General features: G+C 42.6%; 1 protein-coding gene across 4 annotated transcripts in view; it reads right to left on the reverse strand.

The window, feature by feature from the left end:
* The window catches only part of LOC132386665 (NACHT, LRR and PYD domains-containing protein 3-like), a 48,606-nt gene extending 25,364 nt beyond the window's left edge, over positions 1-23,242 (reverse strand). For 2 of the 4 annotated variants that reach the window (XM_059959001.1, XM_059958998.1), the window contains exons 1-3: positions 23,126-23,190; positions 10,880-11,038; positions 7,297-7,382 (exon numbers count right to left, since the gene is read on the reverse strand). In XM_059959001.1, the coding sequence (XP_059814984.1) occupies positions 7,297-7,306 (10 nt within the window). In that variant the 5' untranslated portion in view covers positions 7,307-7,382; positions 10,880-11,038; positions 23,126-23,190. Of the gene's footprint in view, positions 1-7,296; positions 7,383-10,879; positions 11,039-23,125 lie in introns of all 4 variants that reach the window. The other 2 variants (XM_059958999.1, XM_059959000.1) reach the window with 2 other exon arrangements.
* Positions 23,243-25,130: the final 1,888 nt, after the last annotated feature.

The following is a 25,130-nucleotide window of genomic DNA, read 5'->3' on the forward strand; positions in this document are numbered from 1 at the left end:
GTACCCAAGATGGAGCTGACTAGATTTACAACTTTCTGCAGGGTATTTAGGTCCTGTGCAGTAGCCCCTCCATACCAGACAGTAATTCACTGAAGCAGACCTCAAGTTTATCTAAGATGAAGTGTCTCCTGATCCTCAGCCATTTCCAAGGCTGGCAATCTTCTCAGCTCTGCTACAGAAACAGAGTTTTGAAAACTCCCCTCATCTACTTTGCCCATCGAGGGGGGAGTTGATAGCTGCCACGTGTTACGTACTCGTGATACATGACAGTGGAGCCCTTGTCATGTGACTGGGGTTGAAGCTGTACTGGACTTGAGGTGATGGACTTGTGATGGTGGAATGACGTCATTTTCCCGCCAGTAGAGATCATGTGACGGGTATTTTTTACAGGTTATAAAAGGTAGACCCCACCCTGTGAGGAGGGGCAGTTCGTGGCTGGATTTGCCAGGTTGACTTCATGCCACTGCGTGTTTGAAGTGATGACGCAGTTTTACTGAAGGATGAAGTTTTTATTTAATGTCTAAAGTTTAAAAGGTCATTGCCAGCAGGTTCTTTATGATTCTGTTAGTTCGAAATTAGTGGAGAGTGAAGATTGGAAGTTCGGAAGTTAAAGATCGAGGAGAATCGCTTTCTACGGTGAAACGGGGGCGACCTTTGTTTGATCCTTATTTGGAAGGATTTCGTTGACTATCTTCGTGCTAATCCCTAGGTTTACCTAGAAAGGATTGAAGGTAGTGTGGAAGGAAAGGTCAGTGCCTTTAAGCCGTTCTGTTTCGTAAATTCTTCGTGGGAAGTTCGACGTCGGGGATCGAAGCAAGCGACGTGAAAGAGAACCTAAATCGTCCTATAAAGTCTCTCCTTTTAAATGGACTGTGAGCATATCGAACTTTTGGCAATATCACTTTAAGAACTGTTTTGGAATACCACTTTAAAGAACTGTTTCAGAATATCACTTTACGAACTGTTTGAACAGCCGCTCAGCAGCTGTTTCCGGTTACGGTAGTGTTTGTTTACTTATGGGGGGTTAGTTTTCTGTGTTTAATAAACGTGTTGTTTGTTATAAGAAACCCTTGCCGAACTCATATATTTATTGTTGCCTGAATACGTAACATTAAATATGGGGGCTGCGTCTGGATTGAAACTTTTGAGTTTGAATGCTTGCTGACTTTTAAATCGGTGTTTTGGAAACGGGGATTACTTGGTTCTTTTGTTTGGCTTGTTGTGGTATTCGGCAGCAATGAATATTGATGAGTTTCTGGCTTCGCCAGCTGCGGAGGTGTTGGCGAAGGCGACAAAAACTGAGGTGTTTGAGATAGCTAGTAGATTGCGACTTAAAGGTATTTTGCAGACTACTTCTAAGGCTGTAATACAGAGGACAATCGCGTCACACTATGTGGATTCGGGTGTTTTTGATGAATCGATTTTAGAGTCGTTTCAAATAAGTAATCTGGAGATGCAGTTGCAAATCGAACAAATGAAATTGGAACAAAGTAAAGCTGATTTGGAGAGGTGTAAATTGGAGATGGAACAAAAGCAGAGAGAATTTGCATATGCAATGGAGGAATTAAAGTCTGGGAATCAGTCTTCTGGTTCTAAAAAAACGTTTGTTGCTAGTCAAGAAATTAAATTGGTCCCTCCATTTAGTGAAACAGAAGTGGAAAGGATTTTTCAACATTTTGAAACTATTGCTCGGATGTCAGAGTGGCCGAAAGATAAATGGTCAGTGTTGTTACAGAGTGTAATTAAAGGCAAAGCACAACAAGTTTACACAGCTTTAACAGCTGCACAAGCTCTTGATTATGATATTGTAAAGAGACATATTTTAAACGCATATGAGTTAGTCCCAGAAGCATATAGGGAAAGATTCAGAAGTTTGAAAAAGTCTGTGGAAAAAACTTATGTGGAATTTGCCTATGATAAAGCTATGTGTTTTGAGAGATGGGTTTCTTCTAAAAATGTAAATGGGGACTATGATACATTGAGAGAGCTGATTTTAATGGAGGAATTTAAAAGAAGCATTCCTGTTGAAGTAAGGACCTACTTAAATGAGAAGGATGCTGATAAATTGCAGGACTGTGCTAGATTAGCTGATGAGTATGTTTTGATCCATAAGAACAAATTTCCTCAGGGCGGAATTTTTAAGAGGAAAAACAACACAGAGACTCCAGGTAAATTTGAAATTAAATCGGAGGTTAATGAGAAAGTTGATGAGAAAGGAAAGCCTGTGAAGGAAAGACAGTTTGGTCTTACTTGTAACTATTGTAAGAAGCCTGGCCATGTAATAGCTAACTGTTACAAATTGAAAAAGAAAGAGAAGGAAGCAGTTCCAGATGCTTGTGTGTAACATACCGAAGCACCTGTAAAGTTACAGGGTTTGATAAAAACAAATGAGGCTTTGTTAGAGTCTGACCAAGTTAGAAAGGGATATGATCATTTTATAACTGAAGGGTTTGTATCCTTGAATGAAGGATCTACTCTGGTGCCAATAAAAATCCTTAGGGATACTGGTGCTTCTCAGTCATTGATGTTAGACAGTGTGTTGAAGTTTGATGAAGAGTCTGATACTGGTGAGGTAAATTACATAAGAGGTGTTGGAAGTGATTTTATGCCTGTACATTTACATAAAGTAAATTTAAAGTCAGGGTTAGTTACAGGATTTGTTAAAGTAGGATTACAGCATAGCTTACCTGTGAAGGGTATTTCTTTATTGTTAGGTAATGACTTGGCAGGTGGACAAGTTTTTCCTGAAGTGCGTTTGACAATGGAGTCAGAGGAACCAGAGTTGAATTCTAACACAGATTCTTCCTGTGTTGTGACTAGAGCTATGGCTAAAAAGATTGATGCGCAGAATGAGGTTGTTATTCAGGACTGTTCGACTCAGGATTCGAGTTTTGAGGATGTGTCAGAGACTTTCTTATCTTCGTTGTTTGAACAAGATTCTGGGAGTAAGTCTGACTATAAAGATTTATCTTTGTCTAGGAAGGAGATGATAGCAGAGCAGAATAGAGACTCTGAGGTTATAAAATTAAGAGAGCAGGTTTTACTAGATAGTGAAATTGATAAGGTGCCAGTAGGATATTACTTGGAAAAAGGAGTGTTGATGAGGAAGTGGAGATCGCCTACAATTCCTGCAAGTGATGAATGGAATATTGTTTACCAGGTAGTTGTTCCAAAAGCTTATCGAAATGAGATTTTGACTTTAGCTCATAGTGTGCCTTTAGGTGGACATCAAGGGGTAAGGAAAACTGTGGACCAGATTTTAAAACATTTTTACTGGCCTGGTCTAAGAAAAGATGTGGCGATGTTTTGTAAAACGTGCCATACTTGTCAAATTGTGGGTAAACCAAATCAGGTTACACCAGTAGCTCCATTACAACCTATCCCAGCATTTGGTGAACCATTTTCTAAAGTTATTGTAGATTGTGTTGGTCCATTACCAAAGACAAAAACTGGTTATCAGTATTTGTTGACTATCATGTGTACTTCTTCTAGGTTTCCAGAGGCAGTACCACTTAGGAATATAAAAGCTAAGACTGTGACAAAGGCCCTGATAATTTTTTTTACTTATTTTGGATTACCTAAGGAGATACAGACTGATCAAGGCAGTAATTTTATGTCTGGATTGTTTCAACAGATAGTTTATAAATTGGGAGCTAAGCAAATCACTTCGTCTGCATACCATCCAGAATCGCAGGGTGCCTTGGAGAGGTTTCATTCTACCCTCAAGAATATGATTAGGACATTTTGTATGGAAAATGAAAGTGACTGGAATGAGGGGATAAACTTACTTTTATTTGTAGTAAGGGAATCGGTACAGGAATCTTTAGGTTTTAGTCCATTTGAACTTGTGTTTGGGCATAGAGATAGAGGACCTTTAGCTTTGTTGAAAGAACAGTGGATTAGTAAGGAAGTACACACTAATTTGTTGGACTATGTGTTGAAATTTAAGGACAGGTTACATAAAGCTTGTAGCTTAGCTAAGGAAAATTTAAAGTTGGCTCAGGAGAAAATGAAGACTTGGTATGATAAAGACGCTAGGATGAGGATGTTTAAGGCTGGAGGTAAGGTGTTGGTTCTTTTCCCAGTGCAGACAAATCCTTCACAAGCTAGATTTCATGGTCCTTATGAAATTGTGTCTAAAATCAATGATGTGGATTACGTGGTAAAAACTCCAGATCGTAGAAGGTCAACACAACTTTGCCATATAAATATGTTGAAACCATATTTTGAGAAACAATCTGATACTGTGACTGTGGTGGTTAGTGAGAATGAGTTTGATTTAACTAGGAACATGATAGATGATTCATCTGACTTTCATTCTAAATCCAACATTGTTTCTGTTAGGTTACCAAATTTAACCATTCTGGAAAATATTGATGAAAAATTAGCACATTTACAGTTAGAGCAGAGACAACAGATGAAGGAGTGGATTTTTAAATATAAGGAGTTGTTTCCAGATGTTCCGAGAAGGACTTCTATAGCTTCACATGATGTAGATGTTGGGGATGCCAAAACTATTAAACAACATCCATATAGGATGAACAAGGAAAAATGTGAACTTGCTGAGAAAGAAATTGAATATATGTTAGAGAATAATATCATTAGACATTCTAACTCGAATTGGAGTTCGCCATGTGTTATGGTGCCAAAGCCAGATGGTAGTATTAGGTTTTGTACGGATTATAGGAAGGTGAATGCTGGAACGAAAACAGATGCATATCCAATTCCTAGAGTAGATGATTGTGTAGATAAAGTTGGAAAGGCAAAGTTCCTTACAAAGATTGATTTATTGAAAGGGTATTGGTGTGTTCCATTAACGGACAGAGGTAGAGAGATTTCTGCATTTGTAACTCCATCTGGATCATATGAGTATAATGTTCTTCCATTTGGGATGAAGAATGCCCCAGGTACTTACCAGAGGATGATTAACTTTGTGATTCAGGGATTGAAAGATACTGATGCTTATATTGATGATTAGTGACAGGAAATGATACTTGGGAAGCACACAGTATTGCAATGGAAAAATTGTTTGAAAGGCTTTCAAAAGCTAACTTAACTATTAATTTAGTTAAGAGTGAATTTGGACATGCCACTGTGACTTACCTTGGTAATGTTGTGGGTCAAGGTAAGGTAGCTCCTGTTCAGGCAAAAGTTCAGGCAATTTTAGAGATTCCCACTCCAACGGGGAAAAAGACTCTCAGAAGGTTTTTGGGAATGGTAGGATATTATCGGAAATTTTGTAAGAATTTTGCTAATGTTGCCCTTCCATTAACTAACCTTCTGCGGAAGAATGAGAAGTTTGTATGGACGGTGCCTTGTCAAGAAGCATTTGAAAAATTGAAAACAATGGTATGTCAACAACCTGTGCTTAAGGCACCTGACTTTGGAAAACCTTTTTCATTGGCTGTGGATGCTAGTGATGAGGCTGCAGGAGCAGTATTAATGCAAAGAAATGAGGGTGATGAGGTTGATCATCCAGTAGCTTACTTTTCTAAGAAATTTAATAAGCATCAAAGAAATTATTCGACAATAGAGAAAGAATTGTTATCTCTTGTTTTAGCTTTGGAATATTTTGAGGTATATGTTAGTACAAATCAGAAACCACTTATTGTTTACACTGATCATAATCCGTTAGTTTTTCTGAGTAAGATGAAAAACAAAAACAGGTTATTAAATTGGAGTTTGATGTTACAAGAGTACAATATTGTGATGACTCATATTAAAGGTAAAGATAATGTGGTTGCTGATTGTCTATCTTGATGTTGAATGTACACTGTAATTTTTTTTTAAGGAGTGTTTTTTTTTCAATTGTAACTCTCCTACTGTATTGTGACTTATAAGCTGTTATATGATGGTGTTGTGTATTGTATATGTTATAAAATTTATACCTTTGTTTTTCTTGTAAGCAATTGTTAAAAATTTTTGTTCTTGTCAGACCAAAAATGTTTTTTTGGAGGGAGGTGTTACGTACTCGTGATACATGACAGTGGAGCCCTTGTCATGTGAGTGGGGTTGAAGCTGTACTGGACTTGAGGTGATGGTCTTGTGATGGTGGAATGACGTCATTTTCCCGCCAGTAGAGATCATGTGACGGGTATTTTTTACAGGTTATAAAAGGTAGACCCCACCCTGTGAGGAGGGGCAGTTCGTGGCTGGATTTGCCAGGTTGACTTCATGCCACTGCGTGTTTGAAGTGATGACACAGTTTAGCTGAAGGATGAAGTTTTTATTTAATGTCTAAAGTTTAAAAGGTCATTGCCAGCAGGTTCTTTATGATTCTGTTAGTTCGAAATTAGTGGAGAGTGAAGATTGGAAGTTCGGAAGTTAAAGATCGAGGAGAATCGCTTTCTACGGTGAAACGGGGGCGACCTTTGTTTGATCCTTATTTGGAAGGATTTCGTTGACTATCTTCGTGCTAATCCCTAGGTTTACCTAGAAAGGATTGAAGGTAGTGTGGAAGGAAAGGTCAGTGCCTTTAAGCCGTTCTGTTTCGTAAATTCTTCGTGGGAATTTCGACGTCGGGGATCGAAGCAAGCGACGTGAAAGAGAACCTAAATCGTCCTATAAAGTCTCTCCTTTTAAATGGACTGTGAGCAATTCGAACTTTTGGCAATATCACTTTAAGAACTGTTTTGGAATACCACTTTAAAGAACTGTTTTAGAATATCACTTTACGAACTGTTTGAACAGCCGCTCGGCAGCTGTTTCCGGTTACGGTAGTGTTTGTTTTCTTTTGGGGGGTTTGTTTTCTGTGTTTAATAAACGTGTTGTTTGTTATAAGAAACCCTTGCCGAACTCATATATTTATTGTTGCCTGAATACGTAACACACGATATAACCAGAAATGTTGTATTATCATACAATCTCTGAAATCCCGGAAATACTCTTAGCAACTATCTCTGAGTTTTATAAATAAAAGTTGGAGATGTCTTCCACCTCTAAACAGGCCCCAATGTGCAATAACCCCCGAATCTGGACTTTTACGTAACAAACGACACCGCTGTCACATTCCTGTTTGTGTTTCACTCTCAACCTGCTGATTCAGGGTCTCCGGCTCCTTTCACTCAGGTGAAGCTTTGCCTGGTGAGCGGAGTCATTCGACCATTACTGGTTTCAGATCCCTATGCTGGAACTGTTGGATTGATTGATTACACAATGCATCTTTACCAGTGGGTTCAATGACACTGCTTGAAGAAACATTTCTCTGCCCTGTTAGAGGCTGTATAAGTTTCTTCATCTGTACTATTGTGCAGCAAAAGGGCAGAAGTTTAGTTGTAAAGATCCCAATGAACATACCTGTAGCCATTTTGATTCTGACTGACGATTGCTGATTGTCGTCGTTTTGTTTGCACTTTGGTCACGGTGCAGATCAGTCCCACCTGCTGGTAGACAGACGGACATATTTTATTGATCCCGAGGGAAACTGGATTTCGTTGCAGCCTCGCCGACCAAGAATAGTGAAGAAATATAGCAATAGAAAACCATGAATAATTAAATAATAATAAGTTAATCATGCCAAATGGAAATTAGTCCAGCACCAGCTATTTGGCTCAGGGTGTCTAACACTCCGAGGGAGGTGTTGTAAAGTTTGATGGCCACAGGCAGGAATGACTTCCTATGACGCTCAGTGTTGCATTTCGGTAATGCGCTGAATTACACGATACAAGCAGACAGTGCGTCAGAGAGAGGCGGATTACTTTGAAAATGTGACAGTATCGCAATCCTCTGCATCAGAGCAGCAGTTCGCTTAGGAACAAAACATTCACTGTTAACATCAACACCCACACCATGTCTGTATGTCTGTCCAGTGATACCTGGAGTATCCTACTGATAGAGTCACAGAGCAACAGAGCACAGATACAGACCCTTCAGCCCAAAGAGACAATGCCGACCACAGTGCCCACAGAGATGGTCCTAAATTCCTAAGTTGGGCCCATTTCCCTCCTGGCCTCTTCATTCTATCTTTACATCACAACTGCTTCTAGAATTATGCCTCATGTGCAGGTTCCTTCGCATCATCACCAGTCTCTGCATGAAACCGTTGCTGCTCGTGTTGGTTTTGCAATCTATTTACCACTCCTCTGCCCATTTAGATCCCCTATAAGCTACGATAATCTTCACCTAGAACACCATCAAATAATTTTGTGTCATCCACGAACTTACTGGTCAAGTAGTGTGCATTTGCATTCAAATCATTTCTCTGAAATGAAGAATATCAAATGTCCCAACTTGTAGCTTTGCGGTACACCACTAGTTACCCACCACCATTCCGAGGAGAAATCTTCAACCACGACTCTTTGCTTGCTACCTCCAGGGCAATTTTTGAATCTATCTAACTTTCTCTCACTGTACCACAAGGGACCTTATCTTCCATCCAAGCTGTCATGATGCACCATGCCAAAGGCTTTACTGTAGGTCAACATACACTCCGCTATCTCCATTGACAATCACCTTCAAAAATGTTTAAAAAGTATTGTTGAACACAACTTTCCATGCACAATTCCATGGTGTCTCCTGAACACACTCTGCCGATCCAAATGTTGGTAGATATTCTGTGTGTGACTGGTCCATACTGTGGAAAATTATCCCCAGCACCTCCCCTTCCATTTACTCCACTCACCATCATAAAGCCCAAATGGCAACCCTTAATAAGATTATGCTTCTCCAAATGCTGTCCCCAAGTATCCGTTCCATGGGTTGGCCCACCCCCGTTGTAAAACTCACTGGTCTATAATCCCCAGGAATAAATCCATTGGGTTGAATTACGGATAAACATTTGACAGCCTCCAATCATGCATTACTATCCCTGTGGCCAGAGAGGATATAATGATCATTGTCAATGCCCCGTAATCTCCTCCCTCATTTCTTGTAGTAATGTGTTGTTTACAGGTAGATTGAACAACATTTATTTCGTAAAATTATCATGCTGCTATGCTATCGTCACAACAACTGCCTATCTCATTGGCAACTCTGAAGCAAAGCATTCATTAAGCACTTCACCTGTCACCGCATCCTCCAGCCACGTTTCCACCTTTGCTCCTGAGTAGTCTTATACTCTTCTTCACCCTCCTCTTCTTCACCCACATGTATAACACCTTGGACTTTCCTTCATCCTACTTCCCAAGGACTGCTCAAGTTCCCTTCGACCTCTAAGTCGCTTCTTAAGCTCCTTCTAGGCAACCTTATAATTCTGTACAGCCTTGCTTGAATGTTGCTTGCTAAACCTAAATAATGCTTCCTTTTCCCTCTTGCTTACCACGGTTCGTTTATATAAACATTCGTTCACTGTGTGTGGAACAAATCTACCCTGAACCGCATTCACGTGTTCCTGAAACAAACTTCACAGTTCCGTTGTGCATTTCCCTTTGAAAATGTTTTCCCAATTTGTGCTCCGAATATCCATCCACTAATTAAATACTGCCTTTTATCGTCTGCTACGATCATTGTCCATGAGCATGATGAAAGTTCCAGTGTTGTGGTCACTATCTCAAGAAGGTCACCCATAGTGCCATCTGTCATTTTACCAGCATCATTGCCTCATTCAGGATGCAGTTTGGCACCTTCTCCAGTTAGCCCATCCACGTAATATGTCAAGAGTCCTTCCTGGGAACACAACGCATTCCGCCCCCGACACATTTTGGAACATAGAGGTGATCAACATCAGGAAAGTTGAGGCCAACAATCATAACAACCTTGTTGCTTTTGCACCTTTCCCAAAACTGACAAGTTATCTGCCCTCATTATCCCAGTGGCTTTGGGGAAGGCCTATAGAATACTCCCAGAATGATAGCCCCCTTTCCGTTTCTGGCTTTCACCTACATTGATGTCCTCTGTTTATGTAGCTGTGATACCATCCCTAATTAGACAATTCTCGCCCTTTCAACACCCCGACATATTTATTATGAAACAACTAAAACCTGGAGCATCTAACACCAATCCTGCCCTTGTAACTGTCAGGTCTGTGCAATGGTGATAACATGTACCATCTATGTTCTAAGTTACTGTTATTCTTAATACTTATTGTACTGAATTAATCATATTTCCAACTGGCTATATGATGCCTTGTCTACAACCGATCCTTCCACAGTGTCTCTGAACGTCGCTTCTACCTATATATCAACTCTTCTATCATTTGCCAAAGCACTCTGGTTCCCCTCCCGCAACGACTGAGTTTAAACCGACCCCGGCAGCTCCACCAGTCCTGGCAGCAAGAACATTTGTTCATTTCAAGTACAGGTTTGGTACAGGATCAAACGGGAACATAACTTCATTGAAAAACCTAATTCTGCTTAATCATTGATGGGTAGGTTCTGACAATTTATTAGTAGAAAAGTACTTTACGACAAAAGGGTATGTAAATGTAAATTATTGATTGGCATTTGCTAGTTTGGACTGAATGAAATGTGATGCTGGGAGACTTGGTTTCCTTAAGTTTTTCTCTTAGCAGAGGCTAGCACGGCTATACACTGGAGGGCAAGTATATCCATACAGCTTGCAATAGACAGAGTAATCAATGACATGTCGCTGTACTTCATGGTAATTTCTCATTTCTGCAATCACTACAGCAGGAAACAACTGTGGCGTCTTCTAAAGCAAGGAAATTCTCAACGCATTTCGAGATAATTGTGACCTAGCACAGCCAAGCAAGGAAACATCAGAAGTGATGTTTGCAATGAGATCACAATATGAGGGAATGTGCGTAGCTTCACGGAACTCATGCTGACAGCACAGTAGCAGAACTCGAATGATTTCATCTGGGTCTGATAGAGGCATAAATGGTATTTCTAGGCTTATTCAGTCTCACTCCAGGTATTTCCTACCCTCCTTGGTACAGAAATGTAATGTCTAAAGGTCTAGCCTTTCAGTAAATGAGACTCACCAAACTTTCTCCTGAGTGAATCAATGGAAACTCAGGGATCTCGCCAGTTAGTGCTCTCACTCCTCGATTTGGTTCACTTGTTGCTGTTCCTTCGTCGTCAGTTATGCTTTTCTTCCAGTCGTGGCCTTTCTTCCAACAAATCTCTCAGCCCAGATCTAACTAACCAGATAATGAAGAACGTTACTAACACAAAGGTGAACAAAGCATTACCTCATTGAACATTAATTCTTGAACGCATATACATTTATCCGAGTGAAAAAACAATCTGTAACTGTTACTCATCAGGTCAGGCAGCATTAGTACGTCGACTCTACTCCCTTCTATAGACGCTGCCTGGCCTGATGAGTTCCTTCTGCGTTTTGTGTGTGTTGCCTATATTTCCAGAAAGTGCATGTTTTCTCTTTTTTTTGTGATAGGATACAAATAGGTCATCGTTCAGTCATGGTATAAGTTACAATTCATAATGTATAGGAGTAGAATTAGGTGATTCGGTCATTCTGGTTTACCCCATAATCAATCACGGAGGATTCATTTTCTCACGCTGTATTTTTGCTCCCCTGCTTTACCACTCGATCTATTCAGCAATACAGAACATGAATATACCCAACGAAAGCTTCCACTACCCTCTGTGGTATCAAGTTCCACAGATCAACCAACATTTGGCTAAAGTAATTGCTCTCATCTCAGCTTCTTTATTCTGAGGCTGCTCTCTCAGATCACAGACTCTCCATCTAATCAATACATTCTCTCCATTCCCACTGCGTCCAGACTTGTTGTTATTCAGTTGATGGAAATAATCACTACTGCCCCAACTTCCCCCCCCCAACCCTGTCACCATCCCTCTGAACTCCACTGATCACAGGCCCAGGGACATCAAATGCTCCACATGCATAATGCTTATCATTCCTCAGATTATTCTTTGAACCTTGTTGGAAATAACTATACTGAATACATTTCTGGGAAGAACAGGACAATTGTTACCAGTTTAATGTACTGGGAAAAGGTGTGGATTATTTACTTTCCCATCAACTCTCAGAAAACGAGCACTGGTGCACTGGTCCATTCGCAGGAGATTTGAAATGTTCCAGGGTGAATGCAATAAAGAGAAACTGGAATCACTAGAAACGCTCAGCAGTTAAGGAACAGCTGCCAGGAGAGGGAAAATGTTAGCGATTCGGTTTCCTGACATTTCGTTAGAATTGATTCAAACATCATCCAGTTTTTAGTGGAAAATCTTGGGTTGTTCAGAGTAACAGAAAGGTGGGGATTTATGGAAGATCTGATAGAGGTATAAAAGATTATGAAAGACATAGATAGAGTAGACAGGGAGTATCTTTTCGCTGTTTAGAAATGTCTACTACCAGAGGACATGCAATGAAGGAGTGAGGGAGTAGATGCAAAGCACATGTGAGGGCAAGTTGTTTTTCTCAGAGAGGTGTGGATGCCTGGATTGCGCTGTCTGTTACGGTTGGAAGCGTATACATTGGAGGCTTTTAAGAGACGTTTAGATAGGCACAGGTGTGTGAGGAAGATTGAAAAGATATGGGCATAGTGTAGGTAGGAGCCGTTAGTTTTTGGGGGATGGTGTTTGATTTACTTTTCAGCTGGTTTTGGCACACCATTGTGGCCGAATGAATGGCCTGTTCCTGTGATGCACAGTTCTATGTTCTATTCTATCTTCAGCATCTTGAATTTCTGTTTAACTCCCACTGGCAGCTATACAGGTGAGAGTGATGGGGAATTCCCAAATGCGAATTTAATTCTGAAACCCCGGTCTATTTCTACTGGTGCAAACATAAAATAGCGTATTTACTCACAGCCTCTCCCTGTGAGGGATGGAATGGGAATTCATTCTCTGCTTTACTTCCAAAGGAACTTAAGAACTAAACACCTGAGCACAGAAATACTCGCTCAACATCTCGGAAACCCGGAAAACCTGATCCTCTGATTCATTCTATCTGGGTCAAAAAATGTGTGGGTATCCCAGGATGCAACCTCAGAGGGTCAGAGCCCACACCGGGAGCCTCGCACATCTTTTCCACATCTCACACTGGGTTTTCTCACATCTCACACTGAGAGATTCACTCTACCAATATCACGTCGCCCCCGGAGACGTCTGCTTCATTGCGGAAGGAGGATCATCCAGCCACATCTGTAAAAGCACCAACGTGGACCGAAGCCCAAACACTGACATTTCCATATTCCTGGAGCCCCCTTCCCTAGATTGCATCTCAAGCATCAACTCTCCCAGGGCTCATTGTTGCCGGTAATATGCGTCAGTTCCTCAGCTAATCCCAGTTCAAAATCGTACACTCCTCGACAGAACTGGAGCCTGATGATCCTTTGTCTGGACGGGGATCAGCCGGGAAACTTGGGCATTGGGTCACAAAGAAGGTGCTGATACATTTCAACTTGCCTCCACAGTTACATTGAGCACAGTTGTTCATTAATTTATTGTTGAGTGCGGTGTAGCCCAGGTCAATTAGCAGCCACTTTCCCCGTCGTGTAACAGGAACAAAATGTTATAAACATAAAATTGAAACTATAGCCCTGGAAACTCAGTACGGGAGAATTTCTTTTTGTTCTTTTGATGCAGAAACGATTGACTGACTGCAAGATGTTTGATACCCTGAACAATATTGCATAAATACAATCCCTACAGTCTTCTTCATTCCATCCCGGACAGTAAATGCTCAAAGTGTCGGAGGCCACACTCTCTCCGCTGAGAGTCAGCAACCAGAGAGCGATAAACATGTTCAACACTCTCTGCAGCTCTAGTGAGCTGTTGCCCTGGTGACGGAGGAAGTGGTTTGCAGTGATAAACGAGCAAGGAAATAACAAACTCAATGTCACAGGTTTCCTGTTTCATTGTGACAAAGATGAACTGAACATTCAGCCATTTTGTAATGGTGATACTAAATTTCCAGTGGTTGTTTTTTCCCTGTTGTGGTGCACTCACAAAATCTCATGGTAGTTCCAGTTCTACACAGCTCTTAGCAGTGCAGACGCTGTTCCAAAATAAAAAAAACACATTGTTGGATACGACCCGTCTGCAATAAATGTCGATTATGTGTGGAAGTTTCAATGTAGATTCACAAAGCCCTTTGAGCACAGACACAGTGCTGATAGCCCATTCAGTTCCAGCCATGTTCGGTGTGGTTCCATCCCCCTGCACCCAGACCATTTTCCTCAGTACCTCCCTCATCCATATACCCAAGCAAACATCTCTCAAATACCACAATTGAACCTTCATCTCATACTTCTTCTCGGAGCTTGTTCCACATTCGCTCCATCCGCTGACTGAAGTATTCCTCACTCAGATTCCGCTTAACTGTCTGACTTTTTGCCATAATCCATGATATTCCCCAACCCGAGGGGAAAATGCCTACCTGCAGGGTATACGTGCTATCGTAGAGACAGAAATATGGGAAGAGGTGGTGCGGTGGCCCTGTTGGTGAGGAATGAGATTCAGTCCTTAGCAAGGGGTGACTTAGGAACAGGGGAAGCAGAGTCTGTGTGGATTGAGCTGAGGAACAGTAAGGGTAAAGAGACCCTAATGGGTGTTGTTTACAGGCCCCCAAACAGCAGCGTGGATATTGGGTACAAGTTGATTAGGGATTTAACATTGGCATGTGCTAAAGGTAAAGCAGTCGTTATGGGACATTTCAACATGCAGGTGAACTGGGAGAATCAGGTAGGTACTGGAACCCAGGATAGGGTTTGTGGAGTGTCTGAGGGATGTATTTTTGGAACAGCTTGTGCTTGAGCCAACCAGGAACGAGGCTATTTTGGACTTGTTGATGTGTAATGAACAGGAATTGATAAGTGATCTTGAAGTAAAGGAGCCATTAAGAAGTAGTGATCATAACATGATAAGTTTTTATCTACAATTTGAGAGGGATAAGGGCAGATCAGATGTGTCAGTGTTGCAATTAAATAAAGGAGGCTACGGAGCCATGAGGGAAGAGCTGGCCAAAGTTAAATGGGCGGATGCCCTGGCAGGAAAGACAGTGGATCAGCAGTGGCAGATATTCTTGGGCATAATACAAAAGATGCAAAAGCAGTTCATTCCAACGAGAAGGAAGGATTCAAAGAGGGGGAAGGGTCCACAGTGGTTGACAAAGGAAGTCAGAGATTGTATAGCGTTAAAGAAAAAGAAGTATGACAGGGCTAAGATAAGTAGGAATACAGATGATTGGGAAAGTTTTAAGGAACAGCAGATCTTAACTAAAAACAGCAATACGGAGAGAAAAAATCAGGTATGAGCTCAGTCTAGCCAGGAATATAAACGGAGATAGCAAAAGCTTTTTTAGCTATGTGAAGAGAAAGAAGATAGTTAAGAACAATGTTGGCCCCTTGAAGAATGAATTGGGAGAAATTGTTATGGGAAACAGGGAAATGGCAACAGAATTTAATGCATACTTTAGATCTGTCTTCACCAGGGAGGACACAAGCAATCTCCCAGATGTATGGATGGGCCAGGGTCATAAGATATCAGAGGAATTGAAACAGATTGACATTAGGAAAGAAACTGTGATGAGTCGACTGATAGGACTGAAGGCTACTAAATCCCCGGGTCCAGATGGTCTGCATCCGAAGGTTCTAAAAGAGGTGGCTCAGGAAATTGCGGATGTATTGGTAATCATTTTCCAATGTTCCTTAGATTCAGGATCCGTTCCTGAAGATTGGAGAGTGGCTAAAGTTATCCCACTTTTCAAGAAGGGAGGGAAGGAGAAAACGGAGAACTATCGCCCTGTTAGCCTAACGTCAGTCGTGGGGAAGATGCTTGAGTCCATAATTAAGGACGAAATAGTGGCATATCCTGATGGCTGTAATAGGACTAGGCCGAGCCAGCATGGATTTACCAAGGGCAAATCATGCTTGACTAATCTGTTGGAGTTTTTGAGGGTGTAACAAGGATGTTAGACGAGGGTAAGCCAGTGGATGTAGTGTACCTAGATTTTCAGAAGGCATTCAATAAGGTGCCACATAGAAGATTGGTGAGTAAAATCAGAGCTCATGGCATTGGGGGCAGGGTTTCAACATGGATAGAAAACTGGTTGGCAGATAGAAAGCAAAGGGTAGCGGTGAATGGGTGTTTCTCGGACTGGCTAGAGGTGATTAGTGGGGTACCAAAGGGCTCCTCTGTATTGGGACCACAGCTCTTTACGATTTATGTCAACGATTTCGATGAGGGCATTGAAAACTATATCAGCAAGTTTGCTGACGATACTAAACTGGGTGGCAGTGTGACATGCGAAGAGGACGTTAGGAGAATACAGGGAGACTTGGATAGGCTGGGTGAGTGGGCTGATACTTGACAGATGTCATTCAATGTGCATAAATGTGAAGTTATCCACTTTGGAAGCAGGAACAAGAGGGCAGAATATTGTCTGAACGGTGTAGAGTTAGGTAAGGGAGAAATGCAAAGAGACCTAGGAGTCCTAGTTCACCAGTCAATGAAGGTGAATGAGCAAGTGCAACAGGCAGTGAAGAGGGCAAATGGAATGTTGGCCTTTGTTACAAGGGGAATTGAGTACAAGAGCAAGGATGTCCTTTTGCATTTGTACAGGGCCCTGGTGAGACCACACATGGAATATTGTGTACAGTTTTGGTCTCCAGGTTTAAGGAAGGACATTCTGGCAATTGAGGAAGAGCAGCGTGGATTCACTAGGTTGATTCCTGGGATGGCTGGGCTGTCTTACGCAGAGAGATTGGAGAGATTGGGCTTGCACACACTGGAATTCAGGAGATTGAGAGGGGATCTGATTGAAACGTTTAAGATAATTAAAGGGTTTCATAGGATTGAGGCAGGAAATATGTTCCAGATGTTGGGAGACTCCAGTACCAGAGGGCATGGACTGGGAATAAGAGGTCAGTTATTTAAAACAGAGTTGAGGAAAAACTTCTTCTCCCAGAGAGTTGTGGAGGTGTGGAATGCACTGCCTCGGAAGACGGTGGAGGCCAATTCTCTGGATGCTTTCAAGAAGGAGCTAGATAGATGTCTGATGGATAGGGGAATCAAGGGATATGGGCACAAGGCAGGGACTGGTTATTGATAGTGAATGATCAGCCATGATCTCAGAATGGCGGTGCAGACTCGAGGGGCCGAATGGTCTACTTCTGCACCTATTGTCTATTGTCGATTGTCTATTCACCCTATTTATACCATCATAGATTTCTAGATCTCTAGTAGGGGTTCCCAGCCTGGGGTCCATGGACATTTTTAATTGTAGGAGAAAATGCATAGAAAAGCTGGAAACCAGCTAGGAAAGCCCCTCATTGCCCTTTATTCCAGGTAATCAAGTTCTAACCTGTTCAATCTATCACCATAATTATTTCCTGAAATACCAGCAACGTCCGTTTATTTTTCCCGCACTCTTTCAAGCTTATGGATATCATTCCTCCAAGTGGTTGACTAGAACGGCCCACATTTCTGCATATTTTGGAATCACAGTGTCTTTTACAACTTTAGAATTAATATCCCTACCCCTCTGCCTAATAGCCTGCGTTATAAAGGTCGATATGCCAAAAACTCTCTTTACGACTCTGGTGTTACCTTAAAGGAATTGTGGATCTGTAATATCCACGCCAGGACTATCAGGCTCAGAACGGTTATTTTCCTCGGGCAGTAAGCCTGATTAACACCTCTACTCACTAGCCCACCCTCCACACCACACCGACTACTAGTTTAACATTTTCTGACAGTTTTTGACACTCCTGTGCCTTAAGTAACTTTATGGACAGACAATCAATTTTAGAGTCTATATTTCCACACAATTCCGTGCCTAACGTCACTTTATGGACATACAATCAATGTCGGTCTCATATGTACAGACACTCCTGTAGCTAACGTCACTTTATGGACATAGAATCAATGTCAGTCTCCAGATGTCCAGACACTCCTGGACATAAAGTGTCCAAACGTCACTTTACGGACAATCAATATCAGTCTCCATATGTCTGGACTCTCCTGTGCCTAACGTCACTGTATGGACAGACGATCAATTTTTTTATACCATCATACTTTATGTATTGTGTTTTGTTTATTATTGTGGACTCTATCGTTGTTTTCTGTCTGACTTTGAATCCAGAGTAAAAATTATTTTGTTCTCATTTACACTTGTTTACTGGAACGACATTAAACAATTTTGAATCTTGACCCCTGGGGAAAATAACACGACCAACCACGTTATCTATACTCCCTTTTGATTTCATAAACACCTACAATGTCATCCTTATGGTCCTCTGGAATGAAGATCCAGAATGGCCAACTTCTTCCTATGACTCAGCCCTATGATTCAGTCAGTATGGGTGGAAGTCAGGAACGGGAAGGGAGCAGTTACTCAAGTGGGGGTATTCTATAGGCCCCCTGGTAGCAGCAGAGGTACCGAGGAGCAGTTTGGGAGGCAGATTTTGGAAAGGTGCCAAAATAACAGGGTTCTTATCATGGGTGACTTTAACTTCCCTAATATTGATTGGCACTTGATCAGTTCCAAGGATTTAGATGGGGCAGAGTTTGTTAAGTGTGTCCAAGATGGATTCCAGTCAGAATTTGTTGACAGGGCGACTAGGGGGAATGCCATATTAGATCTAGTATTAGGTAACGAACTGGGTCAGGTCACAGATCTGTCAGTGGGTAAGCATCTGGAGGTCAGTGACCTGGCCTTTAGCATTATCATGGAAAAGGATAGAATCAGAGAGGACAGGAACATTTTTAATTGGGGAAGAGCAAATTATGAGGCTATAAGTCTATAAATTGCAGGTGTGAATTCGGAAGATGCTTTTGCAGGGAAATGTACTATGGACATGTGGTCGATGTTTAAGGATCTCTTGCAGGATGTTAGGTATAAATTTGTCCCGGTGAGGAAGATAAAGAATGGTAGGGTGAAGGAACCATGGGTGACAAGTGAATTGGAAAATATAGTCAGGTGGCAGAAGGCAGCATACATGAGGTTTAGGAAGCAAGGATCAGATGAGTCTATTGAGGAATATAGGGTAGCAAGAAAGGAGCTCAGAAGAGCAAGAAGGGGGCATGAGAAGGCTTTGGTGAGTAGGGTAAAGGAAAACCCCTAGGCATTCTTCAATTATGTAATGAAAAAAAGGATGACAGGAGTGCAGGTAGGGCCGATTAAAGATAAAATTGGGATGATGTGTCTGGAAGCTGTGGAAGTGAGCGAGTTCCTCAATGAATACTTCTTTTCGATATTCACCACTGAGAGGGAACTTGATGACGGTGAGGACAAAATGAGTGTGGTTGATGTTCTGAGCATGTTGATATTGATGGAGAGGAGGTGTTGGATTTGTTAAAATACATTAATACATTAATACAATAAAATACATTAGGACGGATTAGGACGAAATATTCCCCAGGCTGATCCACGAGGCAAGGGAAGAGATTGCTGAACCTCTGGATAGGATCCTTATGTCCTCGTTGTTCACGGGAATGCTACCGGAGGATTGGAGGGAGGCGAATGTTGTCCGCTTGTTCAAAAAAGATAGTAGGGATAGTCCAGGTAGTTATAGACCAGAGATCCTTACGTCTGTGTTGGGAAAGCTGTTGAAAAAGGTTCTTAGAGATAAGATCTATGGGCACTTAGAGAATCATGGTCTGATCAGGGACAGTCAGCATGCCTTTGTGAAGGGCAGATCGTGCCTAACAAGCCTGACAGAGCTCTTTGAGGAGATGACCAGGTATATACATGAGGGTAGTGCAGTGGGTGTGATCTACATGGATTTTAGTAAGGCATTTGACAAGATTCCACATGCTAGGCTTATTCAGAAAGTCAGAAGGCATGGAATCCAGGGAAGCTTGGCCAGGTGGATTCAGAATTGACTTGCCTGCAGAAGGCAGAGTGTCGTGGTGGAGGGAGTACATTCAGATTGGAAGGTTGTGACTTGACGTGTCCCACAAGGATCTGTTCTGGGACCTCTACATTCTGATTTTTATTAACGACCTGGATGTGGGGGAAGAAGAGTTGGTTGTCAAGTTTGCAGACGGTACAAAGGTTGGTGGTGTTGTAGGTAGTGAAGAGGATTGTCGAAGATTGCAGCAAGACATTGATAGGATGCAGATGTGGGCTGGGAAGTGGCAGATGGAGTTCAAACCAGCGAAGTGTGATGTGGTACACTTTGGAAGGACAAACTCCAAGGCAGAGTACAAAGAAAGCGGCAGGGTACTTGGTAGTGTGGGGTAGGAAAGGAATCGGAGGGTACATGTCCACAGATCCCTGAAAGTTGCCTCACAGGTAGATTGGGTAGTTAAGAAAACTTATGGGGTGTTAGCTTTCATAAGTCGAGGGATAGAGTCTTAGAGACGCGATGGAATGATGCAGCTCTATAAAACTCTAGTTAGGCCACACTTGGAGTACTGTATCCAGATCTGGTCTCCTCAGAATAGGAAGTAAGTGGAAGCATTGGAAAGGGTACATGTAGGTTTACCAGGATGCTGCCTGTTTTAGAGAGTATGGATTATGATCAGAGATTAAGGGAGCTAGGGCTTTACTCTTTGGAGAGAAGGAGGATGAGAGGAGACATGATAGAGGTGTGCAAGATATTAATAGGAATATTCAGAGTGGACAGCCAGCTCCTCTTCCCTAGGGCACCACTGCTCAGTGCAAGAGGGCATGGCTCTAAGGTAAGGGGAGGGAAGTTCAAAGGGGATATTAGAGGAAGGTTTTTCGCTCAGAGAGTGGTTGGTGCGTGGAACGCACTGCCTGATTCGGTGGTGGAGGCAGATACACTAGTGAAGTTTAAGAGACTACTAGAAAGCTATATGGAGGAATTTAAACTGGGGGGTTTATATGGGAGGCAGGGTTTGAGGGTCGGCACAACTTTGTGGGCCGAAGGGCCTGTAAATTGCCGTAGTATTCTATTACTATGTTCTAGTCCAGGCAAAATCTTCATCAATATTTTCTGCACCCTCTCCAGATTGACAATATCTTTCCTGCAGTAGGGTCAACACAACTACATGATACACTGTGTATCCGCAGCAGCAACTTATATAACTAAAATATAATATCCATAATCCGGAACTAAATGCCCTAACTGCTGATTAAAGCCTTCTTTTTCACCCTCTATACCTGAATGTCCACTTTCAGTGAACTGTACTCCTGTACTCCCAGTTCGCTCTGTTACACAACACTCGGTGCCCTCCCATTCACTATACCAGTCCCACCTAGTTTGACTGTCAAAACTGCACCATCTCTCACTTGTCCAAGTTGAAAACAATTTGCCATTCTTCATTCCATCTCCATAATTGGCCAAGATGTCTTTGAAATTCATTCTCACCTGTTGCCTTATCAACCAGTCACCCGAATTTAGTCTCCCTGTATACCCATGACTGTGTCGCCACGCACAGCTCTAATCTCCTAGTTAAGTTTGTCGTCGAGATTACATTGATTTGCCTCATCTCAAGCAATATCGACGTGGCCTACAGGGAAGAAGTCATCTCTCTACACAGTAGTGGCAAAACAACAACCTTTCCCTCAATGACACAAGCACAAAGGAGCTGGTTATGGATTACAGGAGGAGCATAGACGGGCTAACTCCTACTTACATTAATGGATGTGGGGCTGAGCTTTAAGTTCTTCGGCATCCACATCACCGAGGACCTCATGTGGTCTGTTCACACCAGCTGCGTGGTGAAAAAGGCACAAAAGCCCTTCTTTCACCTCGGGTTTGAGTAAGTCCGGTATCGGCCCCCAAATCCTAAGAACTTTCTATAGGGCTACAACTGTGAGCATCCTGACTGGCTACATCACTGCCTGGTATGGGAAATGTACCTCCCTTTATCGCAGGACTTTGTAGACAGTAGTGCGAATAGCCCGGCGCATCTGTAGTTGTAAACTTCCCATTATTCAGGACATTTACAAGGGCAGGTTTGTAAAAAGGGCCCGAAGGATCATTGGGGACCAGAGTCACCCCAACCACAATCAATACCAGCTGCTACCATCTGACAACCGGTACCGCAGCATAAAAGGCAGGTCCAACAGTCAGCGGAACAGCTTCTTCCACCAGGTCGTCAGACTAATTAACTCACGTTGATTTGAGGTAATCTATTTTATATGGACTCTTCAATTTATTTTAAATTATTATAAATTACTTTGATTGCACATTGCACATTTAGACCGAGACGTAACCTAAAGACTTTTACTCATATATCTGAAGGATGTAAGAAATCAGTTCAATTCAAACTTGCTAAACTGATGACATGAATAGTGAAGTACAGAGGGCTCAACACTGCCACACACATCCCAATCGTCACATGGCTACATTCGCTCAAACCATCTTTAATCATCTCCCTCTGCTTCTCTGCTTCTTGTTCTCGAGCTCGGTGTGAATCCATCTCGCCAGCTCCCCGTGAATCCCACGTGACCGAACCTTCCAGATCAGCTGCCATGCGGGATCTTGTTACATACTTTACCAAAGTTCAGATGAACAACATCACTGCCCAACTTCACCCAACTCCCTAGTTTACTCCTAAATAATATCCAAAATACCTGACAGATATGATGTCCTATTTGGCTGTTTAGACGCTAACTTCCCCATTACCAATGCCCAACCGCCCAGGATTTCAGCTTCAGAACAGACTGAGAAAATTCCGATCCCAGCTGTCGAATTACGAACCTGGACGGAAGCCCGTATACTGCCAGTTCCATATCCTCAGATTCACCGGCCCTATATTCTCACCCATACAAAGACGCTTTGGTGCCGGCGATTTGCCGGCAGGTGTTCCTGCCATTTCCGATTCAAAATTAAGGTGGAATTGGAACCTAATGACCCTCTGCCGGGGCCAGTGCTCAGGCTAGTCCCCGGTCTGTATAAAGGATGCGTATACACTTCAGCCCGTCTCCAGCAGTTAAACCGAGCACATCTGATCAAAATCTTCTTGCTCTGTGGGATCTTGCCCAGCACAGCTGCCTGTTATGTATTCCGCAGTGTAGCAGGAACAAAACGAAAAATTATAAAGTAGAAAACGCTGGGAACTCAGTACATCAGACGACATCTCTGAAAGGACAGATTGTGGAAGACTCTGTTTCAGAACTGAGACTGTCCGAGATGCTGCCGATCTGCTGAGCGGTTCCAGCATGTTCACCTCCTGACTTTAAACTTCCTGCCACAGTAATGCACAGCTAGTTACTGATTGCCACCCTAGACTGTAAAAGGCACCCCACCCCAACCAATTTGTTAGTTCTGAGTTCATTCCGATCCTAGTGTAATATATTCGATACAGTCAATACTCACAGCATCCTTTCCTCCCACTATCATTCTGTTACTTTTGTTCCCGAGGCCACTGTCTCTCCGCTGAAAGGCGGTGACCACAGAGCGGTAACGAAGTGCAACACTTGCTGCAACTCCGACTGGCTGTTACCGTGGAGACAGAGGAAGTGGCTCACCGAAAATAACCGAGAAAGGAAATAACAAACTCAGCTTCATATGCTATAAGTTCCATTGTGACAAAGATTACCCTGCAGCCATTTTGTGACGGTGAAACTAAAATTGAAATGACTGCCTTTACCCTGCCACGGGCTGTGTTCAATTAAACCTCTGGCAGTCCCAGCTATCAAAAAAAAATTCTGGAAAAGATGCAAAATGACACTTCACAATGAATACAAAGATTGAAAGAGATATTGATGAAATATATCATTGCATCAATGGGATACCGGCTGGGCAGAGGTTGAACAAGATGGTTGATATATATCATTTATGGTGGTGGGATGCAGACTGGGTAGAGGATGAACAAAATGGGCAGGGGATTATCAGATGGCATAAAGGGCAAACTCTGATGGTCCTCCAGTAATACAGAAATACTGAAATAATAATACGCACTAGTAGATAACAGATTACAATACCACAAAGACAGTCGAAGCAATAAGAACTCTAGAAAATGCCCCTTTCTACTCCACACGCTTTATCAATGCACCGCAGAAAGTATCCCATCCCGATGCTTCATATCTTCATACGGTTACTGCTCTTCCTTTAACTGAATGAAATAGCAGAGAACTGTGAACACAGCTGAGTACATCATAGAAACTAACTTCCTCTCCATGGATTCTGTCTACACTTCACGCTGACTCGTAAAGCAGCCAACATAAGGAAAGATCCCCACAGTCTTGGACATTCTCTCTTCTCACCCTCCTCTTGGGTCGAAGATCAAATAAAACAGAAACATGCCACCAGGCTCAAGGACAGTTTCTATTTTGCTGTTAGAAGCAAATTGAATGTGCCCCAGTGTGATGAGATGGACCCTTGGCCTCACAATCTAACAAGATGTGAACTTGCATCACATATCTACCTGCACTGTAGTTTCTCTGTAACCATAATGAGTTGATACCTTCTGGGTTTCTTTTACCTTATATCACCTCAATGTATTGTTGTAATGTATTGATCTGTGTGGATGACACCAAAGGCATCATTTCACTGCACATCCTTACATGAAAAAATAGGGATTCTCCATTTTAACCGTGAGGAAATATTAGACGGTCTGAGTTGCTCCATTGGAAATTCTGGAGGGAGTGTACACATCGCCGAGAATCCCAGATACATGAAAGATACTGAATTCTCCCATTAATAGGGCCACATATTGGGAAACATTGACTGCATGTCATGCTGGAAATAAACTTCCCAGTCCTCTGAGATCTGGATCTCACTCTCCTGTCTGAACGGGGGAAAGATGAAACTACTCATACACGTGGAGCAGTCTTCCGAGGGTGCGATTACTCTGTTTAACCCTTGCTGTCTGCAAGAACACAACGAGACCAACGGCCGCTTCCAGTGTGCTGGAAATATGTAAAACAATTATCGACCCCAGGCGTCGAACTAGCTGTCGCTTGGATCCGATACCGGGCCAGGTGATGGAGGTAAAGTTCACCAGGTACATCTTAATGGATGGGTTCAGTTTCGGCATCACCACCTCATCCCGCTCCTGGGACCAGAACACCAGGGGCTGAGCGGCGGCTCATCTCAGGCGTTTCAGTGTGAAGGTCCCATAACCCGGACCGACCACGACAGGTTGTGTCCAGGAAGCGGGACGAGGCCGCCAGTTCGAGGAAGTTGACGGGACTCTCTGCCCAACATCAGGTTCCCAACAACCACCCCCGGGATCGGCTTCAGTACTCACCAATAGGAAATTGTTGGTCGCCTTTACCCCTAGTGACCGGCCTCAATACTGACCAATGAGAACTTGATCAATCAGTCCCGCAGACAGCGATCGGTCCACCGGCTCCCAGCCGACGGTCTCCTTCAACAG

The sequence above is a fragment of the Hypanus sabinus genome, unplaced genomic scaffold (assembly GCF_030144855.1).
Source record: "Hypanus sabinus isolate sHypSab1 unplaced genomic scaffold, sHypSab1.hap1 scaffold_125, whole genome shotgun sequence".
Classification (NCBI taxonomy): domain Eukaryota; kingdom Metazoa; phylum Chordata; class Chondrichthyes; order Myliobatiformes; family Dasyatidae; genus Hypanus; species Hypanus sabinus.